Source organism: Camelina sativa, chromosome 5 (assembly GCF_000633955.1).
Source record: "Camelina sativa cultivar DH55 chromosome 5, Cs, whole genome shotgun sequence".
In the NCBI taxonomy this organism is placed as follows: Eukaryota; Viridiplantae; Streptophyta; class Magnoliopsida; order Brassicales; family Brassicaceae; genus Camelina; species Camelina sativa.
The window spans coordinates 2,080,299-2,102,229 of record NC_025689.1 but is presented as its reverse complement, the minus strand read 5'-3'; the positions used below and the strand labels follow the sequence as shown (position 1 = coordinate 2,102,229).

Sequence of the window (21,931 nt, the reverse complement as noted above, 5' to 3'; positions counted from 1 at the left end):
TCTTTACGCAACCTTGTGCTGTTAACTACGTTTATTATCTTTCCTACCTAAATAATGGAAGCTTGGAGCTTCCCATTAAGGAATTGCCTTTCCTTGAGCTTCAAGATTTGCCTTCTTTCTTCTCTGTTTCTGGATCTTACCCTGCTTACTTTGAGATGGTCCTTCAACAGTTTATAAATTTCGAAAAAGCTGATTTCGTACTCGTTAATAGCTTCCAAGAGTTGGAACCTCATGTTAGATCTCTCTCTCTACTCCCTCTCTTTCTTACAACTTCTTTAAACCATGTCTTGTTCTTGTTCATGTCCTAATTACTCTGGTTATCGTTACAGGAGAATGAATTGTGGTCGAAAGCTTGTCGCGTGTTGACAATTGGTCCGACTATTCCATCAATTTACTTAGACCAACGTATCAAATCAGACACCAACTATGATCTGAATCTCTTCAAATCGAAAGATGATTTCCTCTGCACTAACTGGCTCGACACGAGGCCACAAGGGTCGGTGGTGTACGTAGCATTTGGAAGCCTGGCTCAGCTGACTAATGTGCAGATGGAGGAGCTTGCTTTAGCAGTAAGCAACTTCAGCTTCCTGTGGGTGGTCAGATCTTCAGAGGAAGCAAAGCTCCCATCAGGGTTTCTTGAGACAGTGAACAAAGACACAAGCTTGGTCTTAAAATGGAGTCCTCAGCTTCAAGTTCTGTCACACAAAGCCATCGGTTGTTTCTTGACTCACTGCGGCTGGAACTCAACCATGGAAGCATTGACCTTTGGGGTTCCCATGGTGACAATGCCTCAATGGACTGATCAGCCAATGAACGCAAAGTACATACAAGATGTGTGGAAGGCTGGAGTTCGTGTGAAGACAGACAAGCTGAGTGGGATTGCCAAAAGAGAGGAGATTGAGTTTAGCATTAAGGAAGCGATGGAAGGAGAGAGGAGTGTAGAGATGAAAAGGAACGTGAAGAAATGGAGAGACTTGGCTGTCAAGTCACTCAATGAAGGAGGCTCTACAGATATCAACATTGACACATTTGTATCAAAGGTTGAGAGAAATAAAGTTATCACATGAAAGCAAAGACCTCTTCTATAACATTTCGTTGGGCCAGTCTTTCTTTCAGTATGATCGTTTAAGTTGATTCTGCTTCTGTTGTGTGTTCATTGTATGGTTTCCGAGAATGTAGGAATCCATGCTCAGTCTGCTTAAATTTCCCAATATATTTATGCTTCCAAGTTTGTAGGAATGTGTAGTTCCATATTCTATTATATAAGGACAAAGCAAACAAATACGAAGCTCTCTTGTTCCTTTTAAGCTTATAATTATGACAACAACAGTCCACCTGCTCGTTGGTACAATCTCTTAAAAGTGCACAGACTGCAGCAAACACCTTTAATTTTCCAGCAGCTGCCAAAAATTTTATCTTCATTCTTTTTCTCCTCCATGAGATGCTATGATTCTCTTAACCAGTTCAACTACCTAGCCGTTCTGACACACACAACTTCCTTAACCATGCCTTGCTTTTGTTCATGCCTTAATTACTCTGTTTTTCTTTTTGTTACCGAAGAGAAGTTGTTGTAGAAAGTTTGTCCTTCTGTTGAATTAGCCCAACTGGTCCCTCCATGAGTCAACGGTTGGGATCTCTGCTTCAGTTCCGCCAAATTGACCTGACCACCTTCTCCATTAATTCCATAAACAACTTTGGATATTAATTTGCTTTTCAAATCGAACAACCAAACTTTGGATGTATATATATTATAGAAATGTCCCATTTTTCGAATATTTGATTCATATCAAAACGTGATATATTTATACTTGCATGCAAATAAGAATACTTAATTAGTTCTGAACCCTTTATGACCTTGTTATATTATGTTTACCAAATGCATAAACTATTTATATATTTTGGCTTTGTTAGGTTTAACATATACATCAGTTGACATTTGGACCACTATACTTTCAACTAATATGTATTTATAAAAATTATACACTACATTTTGGCATCGACTAAGTACAGTATTTTAATATGTATACACATATTATTTGCTTGCTCCTATGATAAATAATACGTTTTTCCAATTTCTAACTCTAGCTAGAACCATAAGAGAATCTTCTCACTTCTTCACTTGTGTATATCTGTATTTCATCTCCTATAGAAAGAAAAAATCTACAGTGTATATACTTCTTACTTTGGTATTTCCATTTTCCTTATAAATTTTATTCTTTTCTTTTTATTTTTAAGTTTGTTTTTTGGTACAAAATCTTATTACATATTTGCTACTATAAATAAATATTTTGAGGAGATTTTATTCTAACTATAGAACCGTGGAGAATCTTCTTTTTTCTTACTTTCTATTTGCATTTCCATGTGTGTCTGTACTCTCCTCGATCTTCCCAAAGATAACAAAAGTAATTATAAAATTTTCTGATATAAGCGTTTCACTTGTCACCTTTGTTGGACCATTATCACATTCTCCTTTCTTGCCTCTGTTGTCTTCTCTGACAAGAACCACCCAACCTATCAATAATATATATTTCCAATATCTCTTTAGAAAACGTTCTGCACAAAGCAAAAGATTGAGAGCGACAGAGAGAGAGAGAGATGGAGAAGATGAGAGGACATGTATTAGCTGTGCCATTCCCAAGCCAAGGACACATCACCCCGATTCGCCAATTCTGCAAACGGCTTCACGCCAAAGGTTTCAAAACCACTCACACTCTCACCACTTTCATTTTCAACACCATCCACCTCGATCCATCTAGTCCTATATCCATAGCCACAATCTCCGACGGCTATGACCAAGGAGGCTTCTCATCAGCCGGTTCTGTCCCTGAGTACCTCCAAAACTTCAAGACCTTCGGCTCCAAAACCGTTGCTGATGTCATCCGCAAGCACCAGAATACTGATAACCCCATCACTTGTATCGTCTACGATTCTTTCATGCCTTGGGCACTTGACCTTGCAAGGGAGTTCGGTTTAGTTGCTGCTCCTTTCTTCACGCAGTCTTGCGCCGTCAACTATATCAATTATCTTTCTTGCACTAACAATGGAAGCTTGACACTTCCCATCAAGGATTTGCCTCTTCTTGAGCTCCAAGATTTGCCTACTTTCGTCACTCCTACTGCCTCCCACCTTGCTTACTTTGAGATGGTGCTTCAACAGTTCACCAACTTCCAAAAAGCTGATTTCGTACTCGTTAATTCCTTCCATGACCTTGACCTTCATGTTAGTGTATTCCCTAATTACTCTGTTTCCTTCCCCTTAGTCACGTCCAACTTACTCAGTTTTCTAAATTTTATGTTGTTTTAGGTCATAGTTACACTGTTTTCGTCCTAATTACTCTGTTTTTTTTGCCCTAGTTGCTCTGTTCTTTTTTCCCTAGCTACCCTGATTTTTCCTTAGCTACTCTGTTTTTATTTCCTTAGCTACTATGTTTTTATCACCTACTGACTCTATTCTTTCTTCGTTGATTTCTACATTTACAGGAAGAGGAGTTGTTGTCGAAAGTGTGTCCTGTGTTGACAATAGGTCCAACTGTTCCATCAATGTACTTAGACAAACAGATCAAATCAGACAACGACTATGATCTAAACCTCTTTGACTTGGAAGAAGCTGCCTTATGCACTGAGTGGCTAGACTCAAGGCCACAAGGGTCGGTGGTATACATAGCTTTTGGGAGCATGGCTAAACTGAGTAGCGAGCAGATGGCAGAGATTGCTTTGGCTGTCAGCAACATCAGCTACCTGTGGGTGGTCAGAGCTTCAGAGGAGTCAAAGCTTCCAACAGGGTTTCTTGAAACAGTGGATAAAGACAAGAGCTTAGTATTGAACTGGAGTCCTCAGCTTCAAGTTCTGTCACACAACGCCATCGGTTGTTTCATGACTCATTGTGGCTGGAACTCAACCATGGAGGGTTTGAGTTTAGGGGTTCCAATGGTGGCTATGCCTCAGTGGACTGACCAACCGATGAACGCAAAGTATATTCTAGACGTGTGGAAGGTTGGGGTTCGTGTGAAAGCAGAGAAAGAAAGTGGGATTGCCAGAAGAGAGGAGATTGAGTTGAGCATCAAGGAAGTGATGGAAGGTGAGAAGAGCAAAGAGATGAGGGAGAACGCGAAGAAATGGAGTGACTTGGCTGTGAAGTCACTCAGTGAAGGAGGCTCTACAGATATCAACATTAACGCCTTTGTATCGAAAATTCAAATCAAATAAGGTTTCATATGCTTTTAAAAATGTCCTAATGGATATTTGATAAATTTTAATAAAAAACCCTTTGGGTCGTGCGTGTTGTTGAACTTGCTCTGTTCGTTGGTCCTCTAGTCAGACCACTTAGTTATTTAAAAATCTATTCACTTCTAAGACCATAGAACCTCTACTGAGTTCTGAATGTTATGGTGCGATATTCAATTTCCCTCGGAATACATACATTAGGAACTGTTAATACTAATTCATATATATAGAAAATAAAACCTGTTACACGGGATTAGTAGCCTATAATAATCTTTTGCGTCAAGCCGCTGAACCGTCAATTTGATCCACCAAGCTTTTTAAGGAACTAACCTTTGCTTTGCTAACAAAGATGGCAGCCTCAGTAGTACGGATCAACCCTTCAACAAACTGCTTCTCATTCAGGTTCCACTGTATATCATATGCGTCCGTCGCCGTTGTAATTGCCTTCTCCGCCGTTGCTATCTCCTTGCGGTATTTTATTATGTTCGATTCCATTTCAGCATTGTTGTCTTCTATTTTAGATATCGCCCATAGTATCTTAAGCTTCTTCTTCTTTGCACACAACATGTTGAAGAACTTAGACAAGGGTTGACTCGCCATCGAGACTGATCAAGAAAAAGAAGAAGAGAGAAGAGTAAAAAAAAAAAGTTGAGAGAGAGATTGTTAAATGAAGAATTGTAAAGTAAGAGAGAGAGAAACCAACGGCAGATCGATTACCTTAGTAAGGAGCTTCAAGCTTCTGTGACTCGAACACGTCGACTTCCTCGGCTACAACTTTGGTTCGCTAGATAGATAGATTCTGAGACGACGACAAACAGGTGAAATCTTTTGGAAAACAAGTTAGGGTTTTTGCTCAAGAAAGAAAAATTATGGTTATTGTATTAGTTGCTGTATGATTTACAAGGATGGGATACCCCTCTATATATGTTGTTTTAGATTACAAAATATGTCTGCTTTCCTAATAGTTTGAGCTGAAATTAGGAAAATTTCTTCTTCTTCGACATGTCGGTTTTAAGGCAATCTGAAAGTGGGCTAATTACTCTTGCTAGGCTCGTCGATTCCGTTGGGTTTTCATTCGAAGGCCCAATTCGCCACCTTAGTCGAATTCCCAGGTTAAATAACCGGTTTGCTTTTGGTTTATGTGTCAAATCCCGCACCAACAACCCTAATTACATATGCGATCGATATAGGTTCAGGAGTTTCTGGTTTTTTTTGGGTTCTGTAATGGGTTCTTTAACATCTTTAAATTTTGGGCTTTCAAAACTGGACCTTTGGTTCTGTAAAACTCATATTCTAAGGCTCTAAAATTGAATATCTTTTTTTAAGTTGATTCTTCTTTTTTTAATCTGTTTGTTTGTTGTATGTTCATCTCTAGTTGTAACGAGCATGAGTTCATTTGTTGATAATTATACAGTAACGCGCTTATAAACTATACAAAGTACTATAAATTATGTTCTAGAACCAAAAAAACAAAAACAAAAACAAAAACAAAAACAAAAATATGCATAGTAAGTGAGTTTGTCGATGTTCATATGTCTGACAAACACACTGTGAATCGGATTTTGTCCACAAATCTCACGCTGTTCTTGCTTCTCCTTCTTCTTCTTCTTCCCCTTCTTTATTTCCTGTGAAAGAAACCATTAAAAATCACAATCTTTCTTCTCTGTTTAAACTAGAGTTTATATATCAGAAGATGAATACTAACCAAGGGAACTTGAATGTGTCTTTCCACCATCCTTGTTTAGAGCAATTAGTTACTATTTTGTCAAGTCGAAAGATAATCTCAGAGAATGTAGGTCTAATACCGGCTTCTGGATGCCAACATTCCTCGATCAACCTGCGCAGAGTAAGCGATATAACAGGTTAAGAACAGGCACTCCAAGTTCCTCCTGCATAGGCCCTAGATAAAAATTTTGGTTCCAAATAGTTTTAGAGCTTTTTACTCTTTTAGATCTGGAGGGTAACTTCTTGACTTAGTTTTGAATACTGGTCTCTTTCCTTCTAAACACATCATTTTCGCAACTTCTTCAGGAGGCCTCGGGTGGAAAACTGGTACTCCCTCTGTTATCTGACCACACTCACACACACACAAAAACAAGATTAGAGAAACACAAGACACAAGATTGAACAGAGCAAGACGATCGAGGAAATGTACCTCGTATAAAATGACACCAAAGGAGTGTGCATCGACCCTTCGGTCAAATATTTCGTCTTTATAAACCTCTGGTGCTATGTAGTAATCTGCAAAATCAAGAAAGCATTTTGTGTCAATGATCACAGATCTTCATGCATGTGAATGAAGTATTATTTTTCCTTACTTGAGAGATCTATATGTGCTTTGTGGTTTGCTACTTTCGCCTTGTCTTGTGAAATTTTCGACAATCTTATCATACCAAATCCCGAGATCTTTAATTGGCCACCTCTATCCAGCAAAATATTTCTGGCACCTTACGAAAAAGTTTCAAAATATTAAACGAACAGAAACCATCTCAATGAGTATGTTACCAAAAGGTTTTTTAACATATCTAATCGAAATTTGCCTTCGGTTATCTTACTTTGGCTTTAGATCGCAGTGAATGATTGGATCAGGTTTACATTCATGGAGGTAATTCATTCCCCTGACACCAGAAAAACCATGAACAACATCAGGTGACGTGGTAGCTACGGTAATCGTAGCAGCAATACAGTACATGAGAAGTTGAAATACCTTGCAATATCAAGACCAAATCTAAGTGCCTTGGAAGGAGAAAGACGTCCTTTCTTTTGGAGATATACACCTAAATCTCCCTGCAATATAGGTAAGGGACGAGAAGAAAATGAGATGAGTAGTGAATAAAGGTAAATTCAGAAAGGAGAATACAAGTAAAGATGCTTACTTTTGGATTATACTCGACTACAATCATCATCGGTATATTCTGAGTGACAGCTCCAACAAACTGGATAACATTAGGATGCCGGACTTTTTCTAGCAACGTCAACTCATGTTTAAATGCGTTTCTGTTCAGATTAAAAGCCACAAAGACAAAGCAGAATCAGTGTATTCATGCCAAACCAAGTCACAGCTCCGAAAACAATATATAGAGTTGCCTATTATTTGAAGCTCACTCAAATGTAACAGAGAAAAGGACATAAGTAGTAGATGCATACATGCGTTCAGGATCTGAGTAGCTATCTTTATCAAGTATTTTGACAGAAACCCGCGTGCCATTCCATTTAGCTACTTGATATGCTCCCTGCAAATTAAACAATCAAACCCGATTTGACTAACTGGAACAAACAAAAATACTCCAAGAACAATGATGTTACTAAATGTGTCTAAAAGAGCAAAAAGAACATGCCTTTGAGATACCATCAGCTTTCCGGACTTGAACCTCAAGCGGATTAAGCTCATACTCAGGAACTTCTCGTGGATTCGACACAGTCATCGGCGTCTTCCTCGTTTTCTACAAGTGTGAAGTTCAATGAAAAGCCTTTCATGATAAAACAAACACATGGCCAAAACAGAGCAGTCGTATCCAAAAGTCAATGAAAACTCTTACCGGAACCTTAGCTCCTCGAGCCTTCAAGAGATTGTAAACATCTAAATTCCCATAATACTTAGCATCAGCAGCCGCCTAATTCACCATAAAAATGCAACCTTTAACCCAAATCCATACAATCAAAACAACAAAAATCATAAATTTCACAACAGAAGCTAGAGGTTTTGAAGAAGAAGACAGACCGTACTTCCCCATCGATCACGAGCATCAATGTTAGCTCTCCTGCTAAGAAGAGCCTTAACAACGCCAAGATGACCTTCACAGGCAGCGATGTGAAGCGCCGTACGACCATCAAGATCGATACTATTAACATCGATCCCTTCATCAAGAAGCTCCTCAACTCCTCTGACATCACCTTTACTAGCCATAAAGAGAAGCTGCATCGTGGAATCGAGATTCTCCGGTACCGACATATGAGGCTCGTCGTCGCTTCTAGTGGAATCAGGACTCCTCCGGATCGGATCGAGAGAAGACTGACGACCGAAACTAAACCTCATGTTGGTCCGACGAGGGTCGAGAGATGACTGACGTGTGAACTGTCGGCTCATTGTTCGACGAATCGAGCCAGTTGAGAATTGTCTTGAGATCCCTCGTTTTAGCTGTGCGGCTATGTTCTCCATTGATGCCAAAAAGTTTGTTCCTTTACGCAAATTCTCAAAAACCCTCACAAGATCAATCATCAATGGATCAAAACCCACATTGCGTCTTTGAGGGGTTCGTCAATGGGGGGGCGTTGAGACAAAGAAGAAGACGACAACCAAGTCACAGAAACAAAACAAACCAATCGTAGTACCTTTATTTTATTATTAGTATTACTTATCCATAAACGAAATTAACCAACAAGTTCGTTGTTCTTACAATTTGGTTCTAGAGGTATTAAACTTGATTGGAGTCACTAATCCTATAAAGATTAGTATATAAATAGATGACTTATTATAAGATAAAAAAAATAAATTTGGGTTTTTTAATAATGGAATACAACCTGGAGAAAGTGGGGGTTTTGACTTTTGAGTGAAGTGGAGAAGATGATGGTAAATTTTTTAATATTAAACCCTAAACAAAGTTTGGTGCTACCCCACTAATTTAGTATCAAATCTCTTCATATGCTCTAGCTCCATGGATTATTATAGTAGTGGTAACAGTTAATGGGTCGGCTATTAATTACCATTTATGTATATACTCCTACTAATCATTTTCTAATTACTTTAGTATATAATTCTACTTTACTCCGCATCCACATATTTTCATTATCTCCTATTGTATTGCTACCAAGTAGCAACACCCACAATCCCACATCGACATGCGAACAACTTGAGAAAGTAGAAACAATTACTACAGGAAAAAATGAAGAAGAAGAATAGTATGTGTGTGAACAGAAAGATTATAATCATTATTTCAAAGTTCCATTACATATATTCTTGAAAATTATATAAAAAACATTACGACGTCGTTCGCTTATCTATCTGCATTAGCTCATTTAATTTTAGCCATGTAGCGATCGGGACGACGTCGTTTCCGGAGAGGATTTATCTATATTTAAATCGTAATTATCTCGGTCCTTAGACACGGAGTGACCGGGACGACGTCGTTCGCTGATCCATTTGCATTATCGCAAGACGCCTGAGCCGGTTGATTAACGGAGACGAGGTTCACATTATTCATTACAATACCGGTACATGGTTCCTCCTTACTACAATCTAACAAAACCGCCATCTCCGTATTAGAAGTCCCACGTATATCTTCATATCTCACATTTGATACCTTAACTCCAGATTCCTATAATAAACACAAATTATAATACGAATTAGATGAGTCAATATATCGAGTTATGGGTATAAAGATATGGTTAATTAATGTATATATTTTTTACCTGTTTAGGGCAAGGTTTGTCAAGACAATAGTGTTGGTCAATAATGATCGGGTTCTTGACCATTTTCATATTGATATGTTGGAAGACGATGTTTGTAGCGAAACTCTTGCTATTTTTCCCCCACGTTTTGATTCTAACTCCGTTATCCGTTCCCGTGAAATCCACGTCACTCACAGTTACGTTATTGACACCTTGTTCTTCCTCTGCTCGTCCAAGACTTCCGATACTGTTAGGAACGAAGAGATCATTTTAGCAAAGTTGTATAAAGAAAACATGGAAAGCAATAAATGTATTTTTTGTTACCTGATGCCGTGGCCTGGACCGCATTTAATGTTTTGTATGAAAACACTAGTGGATCCTGGACCGATAGAGATGCAATCATCACCGGTTGCGATTCTCGAGTTCGTGATATGGACTGAGTGAGATGAATCCACGTGAATCCCATCGGTGTTAGGGCTGTTCGCATCAGCAGAAACCTTAACGCCGTCAATGTTAACGTTTTTGCTTGTATCAATCACTATGTGGAACTTCTGGCTGTTTATCGACGTTAAGCCATTGATGTTGATGTTATTTGACCCACTAAACCACAAACTCTGCGATTTAAGTGTAACAAACAATTATTAAAACTTCATAGAAATTAATTAAGTTTGTTCTATCTTGTAGAGTGGGTCAAGCATACCTTGGCACCGGTAGGACAATTATGGCCACCGTTGTTCTTGCATTTCCATAAACTGGCACCTTGTGCGTCAAGTATTCCACCGTAGATTGAAACATCCGTAACATCCTCAAACGAAATCCAATGTTCTGAGCTTGCGATAACTCTAAAGTCTCCCGGAGCAACAATTGACCCTGCTATACGAATAGATATTGGAGCTTGCTTACACTTGTTGCCTTGGAAAACAATGGTCCCAACCAAGAACCGTCCTGTTGGTACGATAATAGTTGTAGGATTAGCCGAGGCACAAGCGACGTCCCATGCGGCTAAGAAGGCTTTGGTTGAGTCTTTTGTGCCGTCTGGTTTGGCTCCGTAGGATAAGACGTTGATTGTGGTTGGAGTCGGATCGGCTAATGATGAGATTGAGATGAAATAAAGAAAGATGAGAGCCAAAGGAAGAATAAGACTTGAAGTGCTGTAAACCATTTTCGTTTTCTTTTTTCTTTTTTTTTTCTTTTTCAGAGATTGTTGATTAGTGTTGTATGTTGTAAGGATGAATGATACTGTAGAAGAAGATACATGAGAGGGGAATTTATAGGATTTTTACGATAGGAACATACTGATTAGTTTATATGGAAATTCTTATTATTCTATCATTGTATCAACTTGTGCCCAGATCACGGTGTAACTTTTTATGTAATAAAATTGATTGGTTTCTTAACGTAAGATTACCGGAGATAAATTTCCATAGACGATTGCATTAGTCTATGGTAATGTACGCATGCAGTATATGGGTTGATTTGATTGAAAATGAAAAATGGAAACTGATTATGGATTAATTTGGTATCTCTTTTTTTTTTCTTTTTCTGGATTGATTAACTATGGATTGAAGTAAAAGAAGACGAAGAAGAAGATTTGGTATCTCTTATGAATTATGATTATGTTTTCCTTTTACGTATTCTTTGGTATAAATTAATATTCACTAACTTGACTGCTTAAGTAATTTATTATTATTTTCCATAGTGCATGCACAACTTCTTTAATTTTGCCGATTATAAAGGAGTATCCTTAGTTTGGACATTAAATTACCTAAAATCCTTGGTGAATTTAGTAAACGATAATCAATGATTCGTCAACTTTTTGGATAGATTCCGAAATAATGGTTGATATAGACGAAATGTGAAATTGCACATTCAAAACAAGACATAAGGTAAGTATCAAATAAAAATCTCCTATATATTAATAAAAAAACACTAGAACAAAATGTCTGATGTGTCACGCTCACATAACCTTTGTGTTTTTTTTAATAATTACTCTTCCATCTCAATATTATTTACATAAATATGTCATTGACAAAGACAATGTTCATTTCTATTAGTTTTAAAAAATTAAAGATTTAATTAACAATTAAAATCCAGAAATATATTTAATTATTAATTTCATACATATCCCCTACATATTAATTAATAGAGAAACAATCTCACAAAAAGCTGATGTGTCGCGCTCACATAGCTCTTATATCTTTTTTTAATAAATATTGTTACATCTTATTATCATTTACATAAATATGTAATTGACAAATATAAGACAATGTTATTTTCTATTTGTCTTAAAAAAATCAAAGATTTAATCAGCAATTAAAATCTAGAAATGTATTAAATTATCAATTTTATAACATATTCCCTATAAATTAATAGAGAATCAATCTCACAAAAAGCTGATGTGCCGCGCTCACATAGCTCTTGTGTCTTTTTTTAATAAATACTCTTACATCTCATTATCATTTACATAAATATATCATTAGCAAATATAAGGCATTGTTCATTTCTATTAGTATTTTAAAAAATCAAAGATTTAATCAGCAATTAAAATCCAGAAATATATTTAATTATTAATTTCATAACATATATCCTACATATTAATAGAGAAACAATCTCACAAAAAGCTGATGTGTCGCGCTCACGTAGCTCTTATATATTTTTTTGATAAATACTCTTACATCTTATTATCATTTACATAAATATGTAGTTGACAAATATAAGGCAATGTTCTTTTCTATTAGTCTTAAAAAATCAAAGATTTAATCAGCAATTAAAATCTAGAAATTTATTGAATTATCAATTTTATAACATATCCCCTATAAATTAATAGAGAATCAGAATCAATATCACAAAAAACTGATGTGTCGCGTTCACATAGCTCTTGTGTCTTTTTTTAATAAATACTCTTACAACTCATTATCATTTACAGAAATATGTCATTGGAAAATATAAGGTAATGTTTTTTTCTATTAGTTTTAAAAAATCAAAGATTTAATCATCAATTAAAATCCAGAAATGTATTTAATTATCAATTTCATAACAGATTTAATTATTAAAAGTAAATTACATTTTACAAACAATAAAAAAAATTATTCCTTTATTTACCACTTTTATACATTTTTCTCATTGCATTTTTTAAACTTATGATTAGTTTAAATTAAACCGATTAGTCTAAAAAATATTGTTTTATCTATTTAATGATATAGTGATGTAGATAATAATGTGAAACATAAAATATGTGAATTTATTTTTTAGAAACACAAAAATATATCAAAACTTTCTACACCAACTTAAACTGTTTTCCAAATTCAAATATTTCACGGGTGAAACTCATTTTACAAAAATAAACGCAAATTTGAATAAACAAAAAATAAACTTTACTTACATATTTGTTTAAACAAAGAATCTTAAATCTTAAATAATAATTTTATTATAATATTTTATTTAAACTGATTTATCCCACACATAGTGCGGGTTAGTACCTAGTAATAATCATAATTGTCAAATACAGAAAACATGCGCATTTTCTTGTGGTGCCACAAGATTCGTACATCACTTGCGTTAAATTCACACTTCATTACGTAAGATTCAGTTTCTTGATTTCTCTATACAAGTAATATCTTGGTTTGTGGTTAGTCAGCAAAATCAATATTGTGGAGAGACTAGTTTATAAATGAAACATAGAAATTATTTGTAAACTTATTTCAAAGCTCTCTCAGTTTGATATGTATAATTTTGATAACAATTGTGAAAGTTTAAAATATTATGAACTCACTTTAAAATAAAAATTCCAGTTATAGTGAGTAAGTTAAAACTATATATTAAACAGTTTCTTTACATTGAAGAAGAAAATAGGGAGCCACCAAAACGATGCAAATGTCAACCGAAACAAACTACCGACCTATGTAAAGAAATTGGCGCGAAATTGTGGAGGCTTGTCTTTTAATGTCCTTGTTTTCACTATAAAAAAGGTAAAAAACATATAACAGAAAATTAAAAAAAAATCCCAACAGTTACATAAAAATAACACAAGTTATAACACAACACATCAAATACATCAATGGTCGCCCTAGTTCATATACTACAAAGCAAGGCCAGGCTTTAAGGTCCACTAGGCCATCAACCGCCACAGGCTCATGCATCTCAATTACGAAATTATACAATTTACTACTACGACTTTTTAAGTAATACTTAAAAGAAAATCCATGTTTTCTTCGTTTTTTGTCATAGACAATTTGGCTGAAAAAATCCAGCTTCTATCCCTCCGGCGTGAGCACAAGCCGACGCCGCCGGCTTATTCCGGTATGTTAATTTAACGTCCTCAAGTCGTATTCCGGTACAGGGTTTCTTAGAACTACAATCAAGTTTCACTCCAACTTCGGTCGCTGATGTTCCATGTATATCAACAAACAACACATCGCTGATTTTGATCCCCGAAACCTAAAAAGTTATTAGTGTGAAAAGAAATGGATTAGTCTCCCCACTATCCTAATATAAATACATTGTGCATAATCATATTACTTAATTGTTTTAGATAAATTATTACCTGGACAGGACAATTGTGATCAGGACAGTAGTTTTGGTCAATGATGATAGGGTTCTCTACGTTGTTCATCACACAATGTTGGAAACGGATGTCCTTAGCGAATCCACTACTTGGCCTGGCCCATGATTTGATCCTCACTCCGTTGTCTGTTCCTGTAAACGTCACCGTTTTAACAGTCACGTTCTGTACACCTGACTCCACGCTATCTTTTCCCAAACTACCAATGCTGAAAATTTGATCCCATCCAAAATGTTATTATACTAGATTTTAACCCGCGGTACACCACGGGACTATATTTTTAAAGTTAAAATAAAATATAAAATTTTAGTAGATTAAATATATATATATATGACTAATGTTTTTTAAATTTTAAATGTATATATCCCTTATATCTGTATATTATTTAGGTTTACCGGTTTAAAAATTTAGGTTTACCAATTTAAATTGTCAAATTCAGAATATAACCCGTGATACAACATAGTACTGCTTTTTTATTTTACATAATCGTAATTTAATAAACTCAATTAAATATGTCTAATATTCTAAGTCGATGGTTTAAACAAAATAATGAACTGATGATTTACTAACAATTAATGATATAATTTTCAATTTTTATTAATACGCAAACTCATCCCGCTACATATCCAAGCACAATTTTTCTTCCTTGCTTAAATAAGACATGCATGTTTTTCAAAATCCAAATAACAAAAAATACAAAAAAATATAGTTACATTAATTTTATGTATTTTATGATGATTTAAAGCAAGTAAACTAAATAAATCAAACAAAGATGAAAGGAAAATCGTAATTTTAATTAAAAAAAAATATTATTTTATATTTCAAACAAAATCTTTTAATTGGGTTTGGTTATAAGGATAGTAAAGAATTAATTAAAGATATTGTAATTAATTTAATTAGATATTGTAATTAGTCATTGATTGATTATTGAGATATTTTATGTTTAGCCCAAAATATTGATTTTAAATTTTAATTTAAAATTGGCNTAATTTAAAATTTAATGATAATGGCATTCCTTGTAAATAAGTAGCAACTCTAGGATTTATTTGCTAAATGTCTCTAAAAATGTATATATAGATGAGTGCATATAAATTATTATATAAAATCAGATATATATCTTCAGAAATATTACCTGATGCCATGACCAGGGCCGCATGCTACATTTTCGATCCATAGTCCGTTAGTGCCTGGACCGATGGAGACACAATCGTCGCCAGTGGAGATTTTAGTATTGAAGATAGAGACGGTGGTGGAAGACTGAACGTGGATACCGTCCGTGTTGGGGCTGTTTCCGGCAGCTAATACTTTGACTCCTTGAAGCTTCACGTTGTTGCAACCGTTGATGACGACGTGGAACATCTGGCTGTTGAGTGACGTCAGCCCAGAGACCACGACGTTGCTTGAGCTCTGAAATCCTATGGTCTGTTCATCACATGATAGTAACCATCCCATTTATTAATTTAACGTATTATATTATTCCACATTGGTCCATGTGAATCGGGAATGTGGTATTATTTAATTCTAAGAAGTGGATTAAAACTTCATAATTCAGAAAAGGGTTGCCATTATATTAGTCTTTTTTCTTGGATTTTAATCAAGCATATTAAAGTTAGCATTCATATTTTAGAATTTTATTTATTCTTTCTTATTAATAAATGGTGATTAAACGAAGGGCAAAAATAGTAAACTTATACGTACCGTTGCACCACTGGGGCAATTCTTGCCGGATTTTTTACAATCCCATAAAGAAGCTCCTCGAGCGTCAAGAACTCCGCCGTATACGGTGACGCCGTCGAGATGCTGGAAGAATATCCAATAGTCTTCATTTCCGATAACTTGATAATCAGCCGGAGCCACCAATGTACCGTCGATACGGAACGTAACGGGCTTCGGTTTGCACTTTGAACCGTCGAAGTTAAGGCTCCTTAACAAGAACCGGCCTTTGGGAACCACAATGGTAACGGGACGAGACGATGCACAAGCGGTTTCCCAAACCGCCATGAACGCTTTGGTTGCGTCTGTCTTTCCGTCTGGTTTAGCTCCGAAAGACAAGACATTGTAGGATTGAGCAAAACAAGATGAGATGAAGAGGAAGAAGAAGAAGATGACAGTAAGTGAAGCCATTGTATGTGGTTAACGTACGCTTGTTTAGAGATAATAAGAGAGAGGGAGAGAGATATAGAGTGGAGTAGTGGTGGTGGTGTGGGAGTTTTAACGGTTATGGAATGTATTTATAGTGTTTGTGTTTGTATGGGAAGGGCTTTTCTTGTTTGTTTGGTTTTGTTTGATTTTTTTTTTTTTTTTTAATTTTAGTTTAGTTATTATTTGAATAAACAAATGGTTACTGGATTTGGCAGGAACCTAAAGCAACATTTTTGAATGACTAAGAAATTAGGTGTAAATTTGTTTTGCATGATTGTTTCATTCATTCAAAACGCATCATATATAGATAAGATATGTTAAAAATAGAATATTTTACGTTCATATAATATTTTTCAATAGATCATTTGTATTATTAATTGTCGTGTGAGTAGAGTTAGAACAAAGCTCAGCTAATTATGATAAAGTAGGTAAAATATCACCAGTAACACTTTTGTAACAGCAAAGTTAGGTCCGGTTTTTCACAGATTTCAAGGATTGGTATGAGTTTCACGAAAGAAATTTGTTATTATATCATGATGGGTTCAAAGAAAATGGCGTGGCAGTGGCACTGAGGAGAAGAAGCAGATCAAGAAACCCAAATGAGACGTTCGTGGACTGAGAAGATAAAGACTTGGTCCAAAAAGTTTGTTAATTTATCATTTGTGAATTAATGGAAAAAATCTGGTAATTCCTTGACAAACATAAACCATTCGTCACGTATTTGAATTTCAATTGTTGTAGGAACTGAGGTCATACTTGTATTTGTTTTGTTCCTTTCCTATTTAAGCATTCAAAGATCATCCATCGTTTGCTTTTCTTTGACTGGGAACTATCATATCATAATATCAACATACAAGCTTAGATAAAAATTCTTGGATCATTTGTTTAATTAGATAATAAAGCATCCATTTTTTCAAGTAAATTACGTAATGCCTTCATCTCCACGCCGCAACAAATACAAGATATTGACGGGACGGGTAGTGTGAAAGAGAAAGCAGGAGAAGTACAATAAAAGGTAGAAAGCGAAAATTACATTGGTCAATATAACTTTAGTGGAGAAATACACGAAACAACGTACGTGGAAATGCGAAGAGTTCGTTAATTTATGAGAAGAACACGTAAAGTCTTTACACTTTTGGCATCCCCTCCAACGTGCTCAAGCCGCAAAAGTATTTTACTTCAATTTTTCTGTTTTGAAATCATATTTTCGTAAAAAGATTGTTAGCGAATTATCGAGTAATGTGGATAAAATTGATATATCACAAATCAGTTTTAGAATTTTAATGAATTTATTATTTTCGTGTTTGTCCTAATCCTCAAATAGCAAAGTGTAATTTTTTACTAACAAATATATTCATCTTGAAAGTATTTCTGTATGTTTGTTTATATATATAAAAAAGTAGTTTTGTATCTGACCCACATCCGATGAATGAAAGATAGAGTTGAATTCTGTATAGCAGCCAAATGGATTAAGCCACTTGTGTATATGCACAATATCGGGGATTTAAATTGGTAACTTTAGATGACGCCGAATAGTAACTAATAATGGTCACGGTTCACGTTGGCTATGCTGCCTGTGCATGTTGGTATAACGTTTTCACGTTGGCACAAGCCACAAGATCAATGCATGAGGCCATTTTTTGAACGATTAGCTTTACTTTCCAATAAATACATTTTATAAACGTTACACGATTGCTTTTTTTTTTTGGAAATAACCACACTACTTGGGGGTGCGCTGAATATATATTTTTAGTCCTTTTTTTGTGGTATTATGTGATCAAATTTCTTTTAGGTGTCTAAACAATATTATGATCATGTTTGGATGGATGAGCCACATAGTTTATATATATTTTACGAAAAAAATTCATTATCAGAATATGAATCAGATTATCTGAAATATGTTATTTAGATGTTTAAAAAGCTGACAAAGAAGAATAGAGGATTATGGAACAAGTCTAAATGGGAAAACAATATTTGGATGATCGGCGCAACATGGTTACGGAACGTGACAAGTGGAAAAGAAAACGGAGAAAAAATTGGGCCAATCATCACACCGAAAGGTTCTTTCAATTTAATTTCTCCAAAATTAAACTTCTTCCGTATACTCATACTTGAATGTTTTCTTAAGTCAAACATTTGATTACTCACATTTTTCGAGTTCATGCACTTCAATTAACGTGCTAATGGTGAGAAAATAAAGATAAGATAAGATTTAACTAACTAATTAACTACTCGAATATACTTTTCCGGTAATTACTTAATTCTTTTTCAAAGCCAATGGAAGGATCATATGATTCGCCGAATTAGTACTGATTGCATGTTCAAGGATCGAAGTTGATTTGTGACTCAATCCTTGCGCTAACCTAGAAGAATGGTGCTATATATGAAAATTTCCGTATATATGTAATAGTATAGGATACGCTTTTACGATATAGTATATGCTAATCCACTTTTTTATTATGTTATGAACCTATGATCCCTGGATATATCTGATAGCCATGTGTTCCCCTTTCAAATTGAAGGGTATGTTAATGTGTTGTTTTTTTTTTCGTGTTTTTAGTTGTTTTCTTTACTTCTTCTTATAAAATACTATATAGCTTTGAATGGGAGGACAGAAAAATAGCAGATCACCCTTTAATGCAGTTCTCCTATCACTAAGTTACCATTCAAGAATTTTTTTGCTTTAAAAAATTAATGCAGATGAACTGTGTGCAGTTCAAATTTTTTTGTCTTTTTGTGGTAATTGCAGAAGAAATACATGCAGATCTGGTCTACAGCTTTTCTGATGCTGTTCACCTTTGATCTGCATTTGAACTGCCAAATTTTTTATCTACTTTTATTTTGCTTGGTCTGCTTGAACCACTTGATCTGCTCTGCATGACATATGTATATTGCGATATATGTCTAGTATAGATCCCAAACCAAATATATTAGTATAAGGTATAGGACTCAACCATAATAATAAACTAATCATCAATTATACATTTTTAAAAACAATTTTTTATGCTCTCGTAATTATGTTGTCGAGGGTTGATCACATGCATTGTAAGATCTCAAGAAATATCATGTTTAAATTCACGTAACACATTTATTACGCATGCATATATGCTTTGCCGCATTTATGGATAAGGACATCATGTTGAGTTCATGTTTTTCTTTGATTGTCACGTATATGCGTACACACACTGACACTGGTGCCAATGCATATTTGATTGTAATGGGATAAAGTCTTTGAATTTTCACACTAATCAGGGGAAGCACGGGCCTTTTTTTGTGATCGTTATTCATCATCCATATATATATGAAAAAAAAACATAAGAGGGAAATTGATGTGAAGATTCGTGATCGTCGTGAGCTTGGTGGCTTCTTTGGGTCTTTTCATGAATTTGAGGGTCTGAAATCCATTGGAATTTATGTTAATCCCACCACGTGCGATAACAAGCTAACTTTCAATCAAGCATGGGATCCTCCATATACATCCGTCCTCCATTACCAAATCCCGACGATCGTGGATGGTATTCCTGTTAAGCACATCCGTTATAAGACCAAACTCAAAGATCGGATACTTTCCAAGTTACGTTCGATTTCAAAAGAGCTATTATTGTGCCTCGTAAAAGTTTTCTCAATTAAGACTAGGTAGTAGTACTGTTGAACGATATCTAGTTTGATAGTAGTACGTACATACAAGTTGATAAAAGAGGTCATGGGCACAATGTTTCTGAGGTAAAATAATAAAAACCATTTGCAAATACATTTTGACCAAGACTGGAATTATGCATTTAACATTCAATTTGACCATGTAGGTGATGAATTTAATTGGGGATGTTAAAGGGAAAGTAGCTATAATGGTGAACTTAATGATTGACACAGCAGGTGAGTTCTTATTAAACTTTTTGATAATTTGTCAGTCTGATTAAACTGTTTTATTTTAATATATTATACTCCCTCTGTATCATAATACCTGATGTTCTATGATTTTTACATGGATTAAGAAAAACATTTAATGTCTAGCACTAAGTGTATTATTTATTTATAATAACATATTTTTATAATTATTAACCAATAGCATTTCATCAAACTTTTAAAATTTCATTTAATGATTCTTGAAATTTGTAATTTCTTAGTATTAATTGATAAAATTATACAGAAAATCATCATTTGTGATACAAAAAAAATCCTAAAACATCAAATATTCTGATACAGAGGGAGTATATATTTTGATTATATAATACTCTCGTTTCAAAATATAGAATGTTTTGGAAAAGTTTTTTTGTTTCATAATATAGGATGCTTTCAAATTTCAATACAACTTTTAGATTAGTTTAATATTTTATATTATACAGTATTGTTTTTGATTGGTTAAACTTGTTAAAAGTAAAGACTTCTTAAACTGCATGCTTTGCTTAAAACATTCTATATTTTGAAACGGAAGGAGTACTATAACACACGGCTTTGACTCTGAATTGTTGCTCGAAGACTTTTATATGGTCTTATTAAATTTTTTTTTCTGGTGGTAAAGCAAACAACGAAATTATTTCAATTCAAGCTTTGTAATGTCACACTTAATTAATACTTTAAAGATACATGAACAAGACCAAGAAACTATATTTGTTTATTAATTATCTCGCATTTATCACCAAAATTATTGCTATCGTAGCTCTTTGTTAAGAAAAAAAATCTCGCAGAACTAATATCAAAAATAAGTCTTTAAAAAGTGACGCAAAACAGATAATAACTATTGAGATCGAATAACTGTCAGAGACTATTTGACATCTTGCCACTTTTTTCATTGCACCGGGCTTAGGTTACAACACATGTGAGGTAGATGTTCCAGTATGGATCGTCCTCACACAAAAGAGCTTAATTGGACCAATTGGGTCAAAATTAACGTGAATCCCTTGTTTATACATTTCTTTTTTCTGCTCTAACTGGACCAAGGTGGAACCCATACGCAGATAATAAATACTCCCTCTGTCTCACAAAGATTGAAGTTTTAGAGAATTTTTTTTGTTTCACAAAGATTGATTATTTGAATATTTTTAATAAATTTTTGTTTTAATGATTACTAATGTTGTAGAGTGTATGGAGTGTAAAAGTGGGAAAGTGGGAAAGTGAAAAAATATTAGAAAAGTATTAGAAATATTAATCATATATTCTCTCTGTCTTAATATGTGTGTAAAATATTAAACTTCAATCTTTATGAGACCGAGGGAGTATTCTAATACAGATAATAACTGTCAGAGAATATTTGACCTATTGCCACTGTAGCTGTCACTAAACCAAAAAAAGAGAGAAGTCCTCTTCTCTAATTTAATAGAAAAATAATTTCATGGAACCCAAGTCGATAATTCAAATTAATATTTACGAACCTAAGCGTCGATAATTAACATAAAGATAGTTTGATATATAAACTGAATATGGTTTCATTTGCAGTCCATATCGTTCGGCTGGTGCAGTAATGTTCTACTAAGTGGTCTAACGTCGTTTAATGGCCTAAATATGCACGTCACGGTTCACCATTCCTCTAATGTTCGGATTCAAAACATAAGAATTAGAGCTCCAAGTGGAAGCCCTAAAAACGAATACCTTGTTTATACATTTTTTTTTTCTGCTCTAT

The 21,931-nt window shown here is 34.7% G+C and overlaps 5 protein-coding genes across 5 annotated transcripts in view; 2 read left to right on the top strand and 3 right to left on the bottom strand.

Moving 5' to 3' along the window:
- Nucleotides 1-1,307, top strand: part of LOC104784955 (UDP-glycosyltransferase 74F2-like) — a gene marked incomplete in the record, with an annotated part of 7,367 nt that extends 6,060 nt beyond the window's left edge. The window contains 1 exon segment of the mRNA XM_019245650.1: nucleotides 359-1,307. Coding sequence (XP_019101195.1) covers nucleotides 359-1,067 — 709 coding nt within the window.
- Nucleotides 2,473-4,288, top strand: LOC104784954 (UDP-glycosyltransferase 74F1-like). The gene is made up of 2 exons (XM_010510067.2): nucleotides 2,473-3,219; nucleotides 3,480-4,288. Exons 1-2 carry the CDS (start codon nucleotides 2,596-2,598, stop codon nucleotides 4,203-4,205), a joined length of 1,350 nt encoding a protein of 449 aa, XP_010508369.1. The 5' UTR covers nucleotides 2,473-2,595; the 3' UTR covers nucleotides 4,206-4,288.
- Nucleotides 5,596-8,627, bottom strand: LOC104784953 (dual specificity protein kinase shkC-like). The gene is made up of 12 exons (XM_010510066.2): nucleotides 7,945-8,627; nucleotides 7,763-7,837; nucleotides 7,562-7,666; nucleotides 7,371-7,456; nucleotides 7,100-7,220; nucleotides 6,931-7,010; nucleotides 6,779-6,841; nucleotides 6,542-6,663; nucleotides 6,379-6,464; nucleotides 6,167-6,291; nucleotides 5,929-6,060; nucleotides 5,596-5,848 (listed from the first exon to the last, which is right to left on the bottom strand). Exons 1-12 carry the CDS (start codon nucleotides 8,440-8,442, stop codon nucleotides 5,842-5,844), a joined length of 1,500 nt encoding a protein of 499 aa, XP_010508368.1. The 5' UTR covers nucleotides 8,443-8,627; the 3' UTR covers nucleotides 5,596-5,841.
- LOC104788781 (probable polygalacturonase At2g43860) lies at nucleotides 9,264-10,812 on the bottom strand. The gene is made up of 4 exons (XM_010514563.2): nucleotides 10,312-10,812; nucleotides 9,936-10,225; nucleotides 9,633-9,858; nucleotides 9,264-9,538 (listed from the first exon to the last, which is right to left on the bottom strand). Exons 1-4 carry the CDS (start codon nucleotides 10,771-10,773, stop codon nucleotides 9,299-9,301), a joined length of 1,218 nt encoding a protein of 405 aa, XP_010512865.1. The 5' UTR covers nucleotides 10,774-10,812; the 3' UTR covers nucleotides 9,264-9,298.
- LOC104784952 (polygalacturonase-like) lies at nucleotides 13,602-16,367 on the bottom strand. Its single transcript, XM_010510065.2, has 4 exons — nucleotides 15,871-16,367; nucleotides 15,305-15,594; nucleotides 14,155-14,380; nucleotides 13,602-14,048 (listed from the first exon to the last, which is right to left on the bottom strand). The coding sequence occupies exons 1-4, from the start codon at nucleotides 16,294-16,296 to the stop codon at nucleotides 13,833-13,835; spliced, it is 1,158 nt and encodes a 385-aa protein (XP_010508367.1). The 5' UTR covers nucleotides 16,297-16,367; the 3' UTR covers nucleotides 13,602-13,832.

Coding starts and splice junctions, on each gene's coding strand:
- LOC104784953 (XM_010510066.2), bottom strand. CDS start 8,442: ATGATTGATCTTGTGAGGGTTTTTGAGAATTTGCGTAAAGGAACAAAC. Junction 7,838..7,944: donor GTGATCGATGGGGAAGTACG/GTCTGTCTTCTT, acceptor ATGGTGAATTAG/GCGGCTGCTGATGCTAAGTA. Junction 7,667..7,762: donor CTCGAGGAGCTAAGGTTCCG/GTAAGAGTTTTC, acceptor TCACACTTGTAG/AAAACGAGGAAGACGCCGAT.
- LOC104784952 (XM_010510065.2), bottom strand. CDS start 16,296: ATGGCTTCACTTACTGTCATCTTCTTCTTCTTCCTCTTCATCTCATCT. Junction 14,381..15,304: donor GGCCCTGGTCATGGCATCAG/GTAATATTTCTG, acceptor TCAAATTTTCAG/CATTGGTAGTTTGGGAAAAG. Junction 14,049..14,154: donor ATCACAATTGTCCTGTCCAG/GTAATAATTTAT, acceptor ATAACTTTTTAG/GTTTCGGGGATCAAAATCAG.
- LOC104788781 (XM_010514563.2), bottom strand. CDS start 10,773: ATGGTTTACAGCACTTCAAGTCTTATTCTTCCTTTGGCTCTCATCTTT. Junction 9,859..9,935: donor GGTCCAGGCCACGGCATCAG/GTAACAAAAAAT, acceptor CGTTCCTAACAG/TATCGGAAGTCTTGGACGAG. Junction 9,539..9,632: donor ACAAACCTTGCCCTAAACAG/GTAAAAAATATA, acceptor TGTTTATTATAG/GAATCTGGAGTTAAGGTATC.
- LOC104784954 (XM_010510067.2), top strand. CDS start 2,596: ATGGAGAAGATGAGAGGACATGTATTAGCTGTGCCATTCCCAAGCCAA. Junction 3,220..3,479: donor TCCATGACCTTGACCTTCAT/GTTAGTGTATTC, acceptor CTACATTTACAG/GAAGAGGAGTTGTTGTCGAA.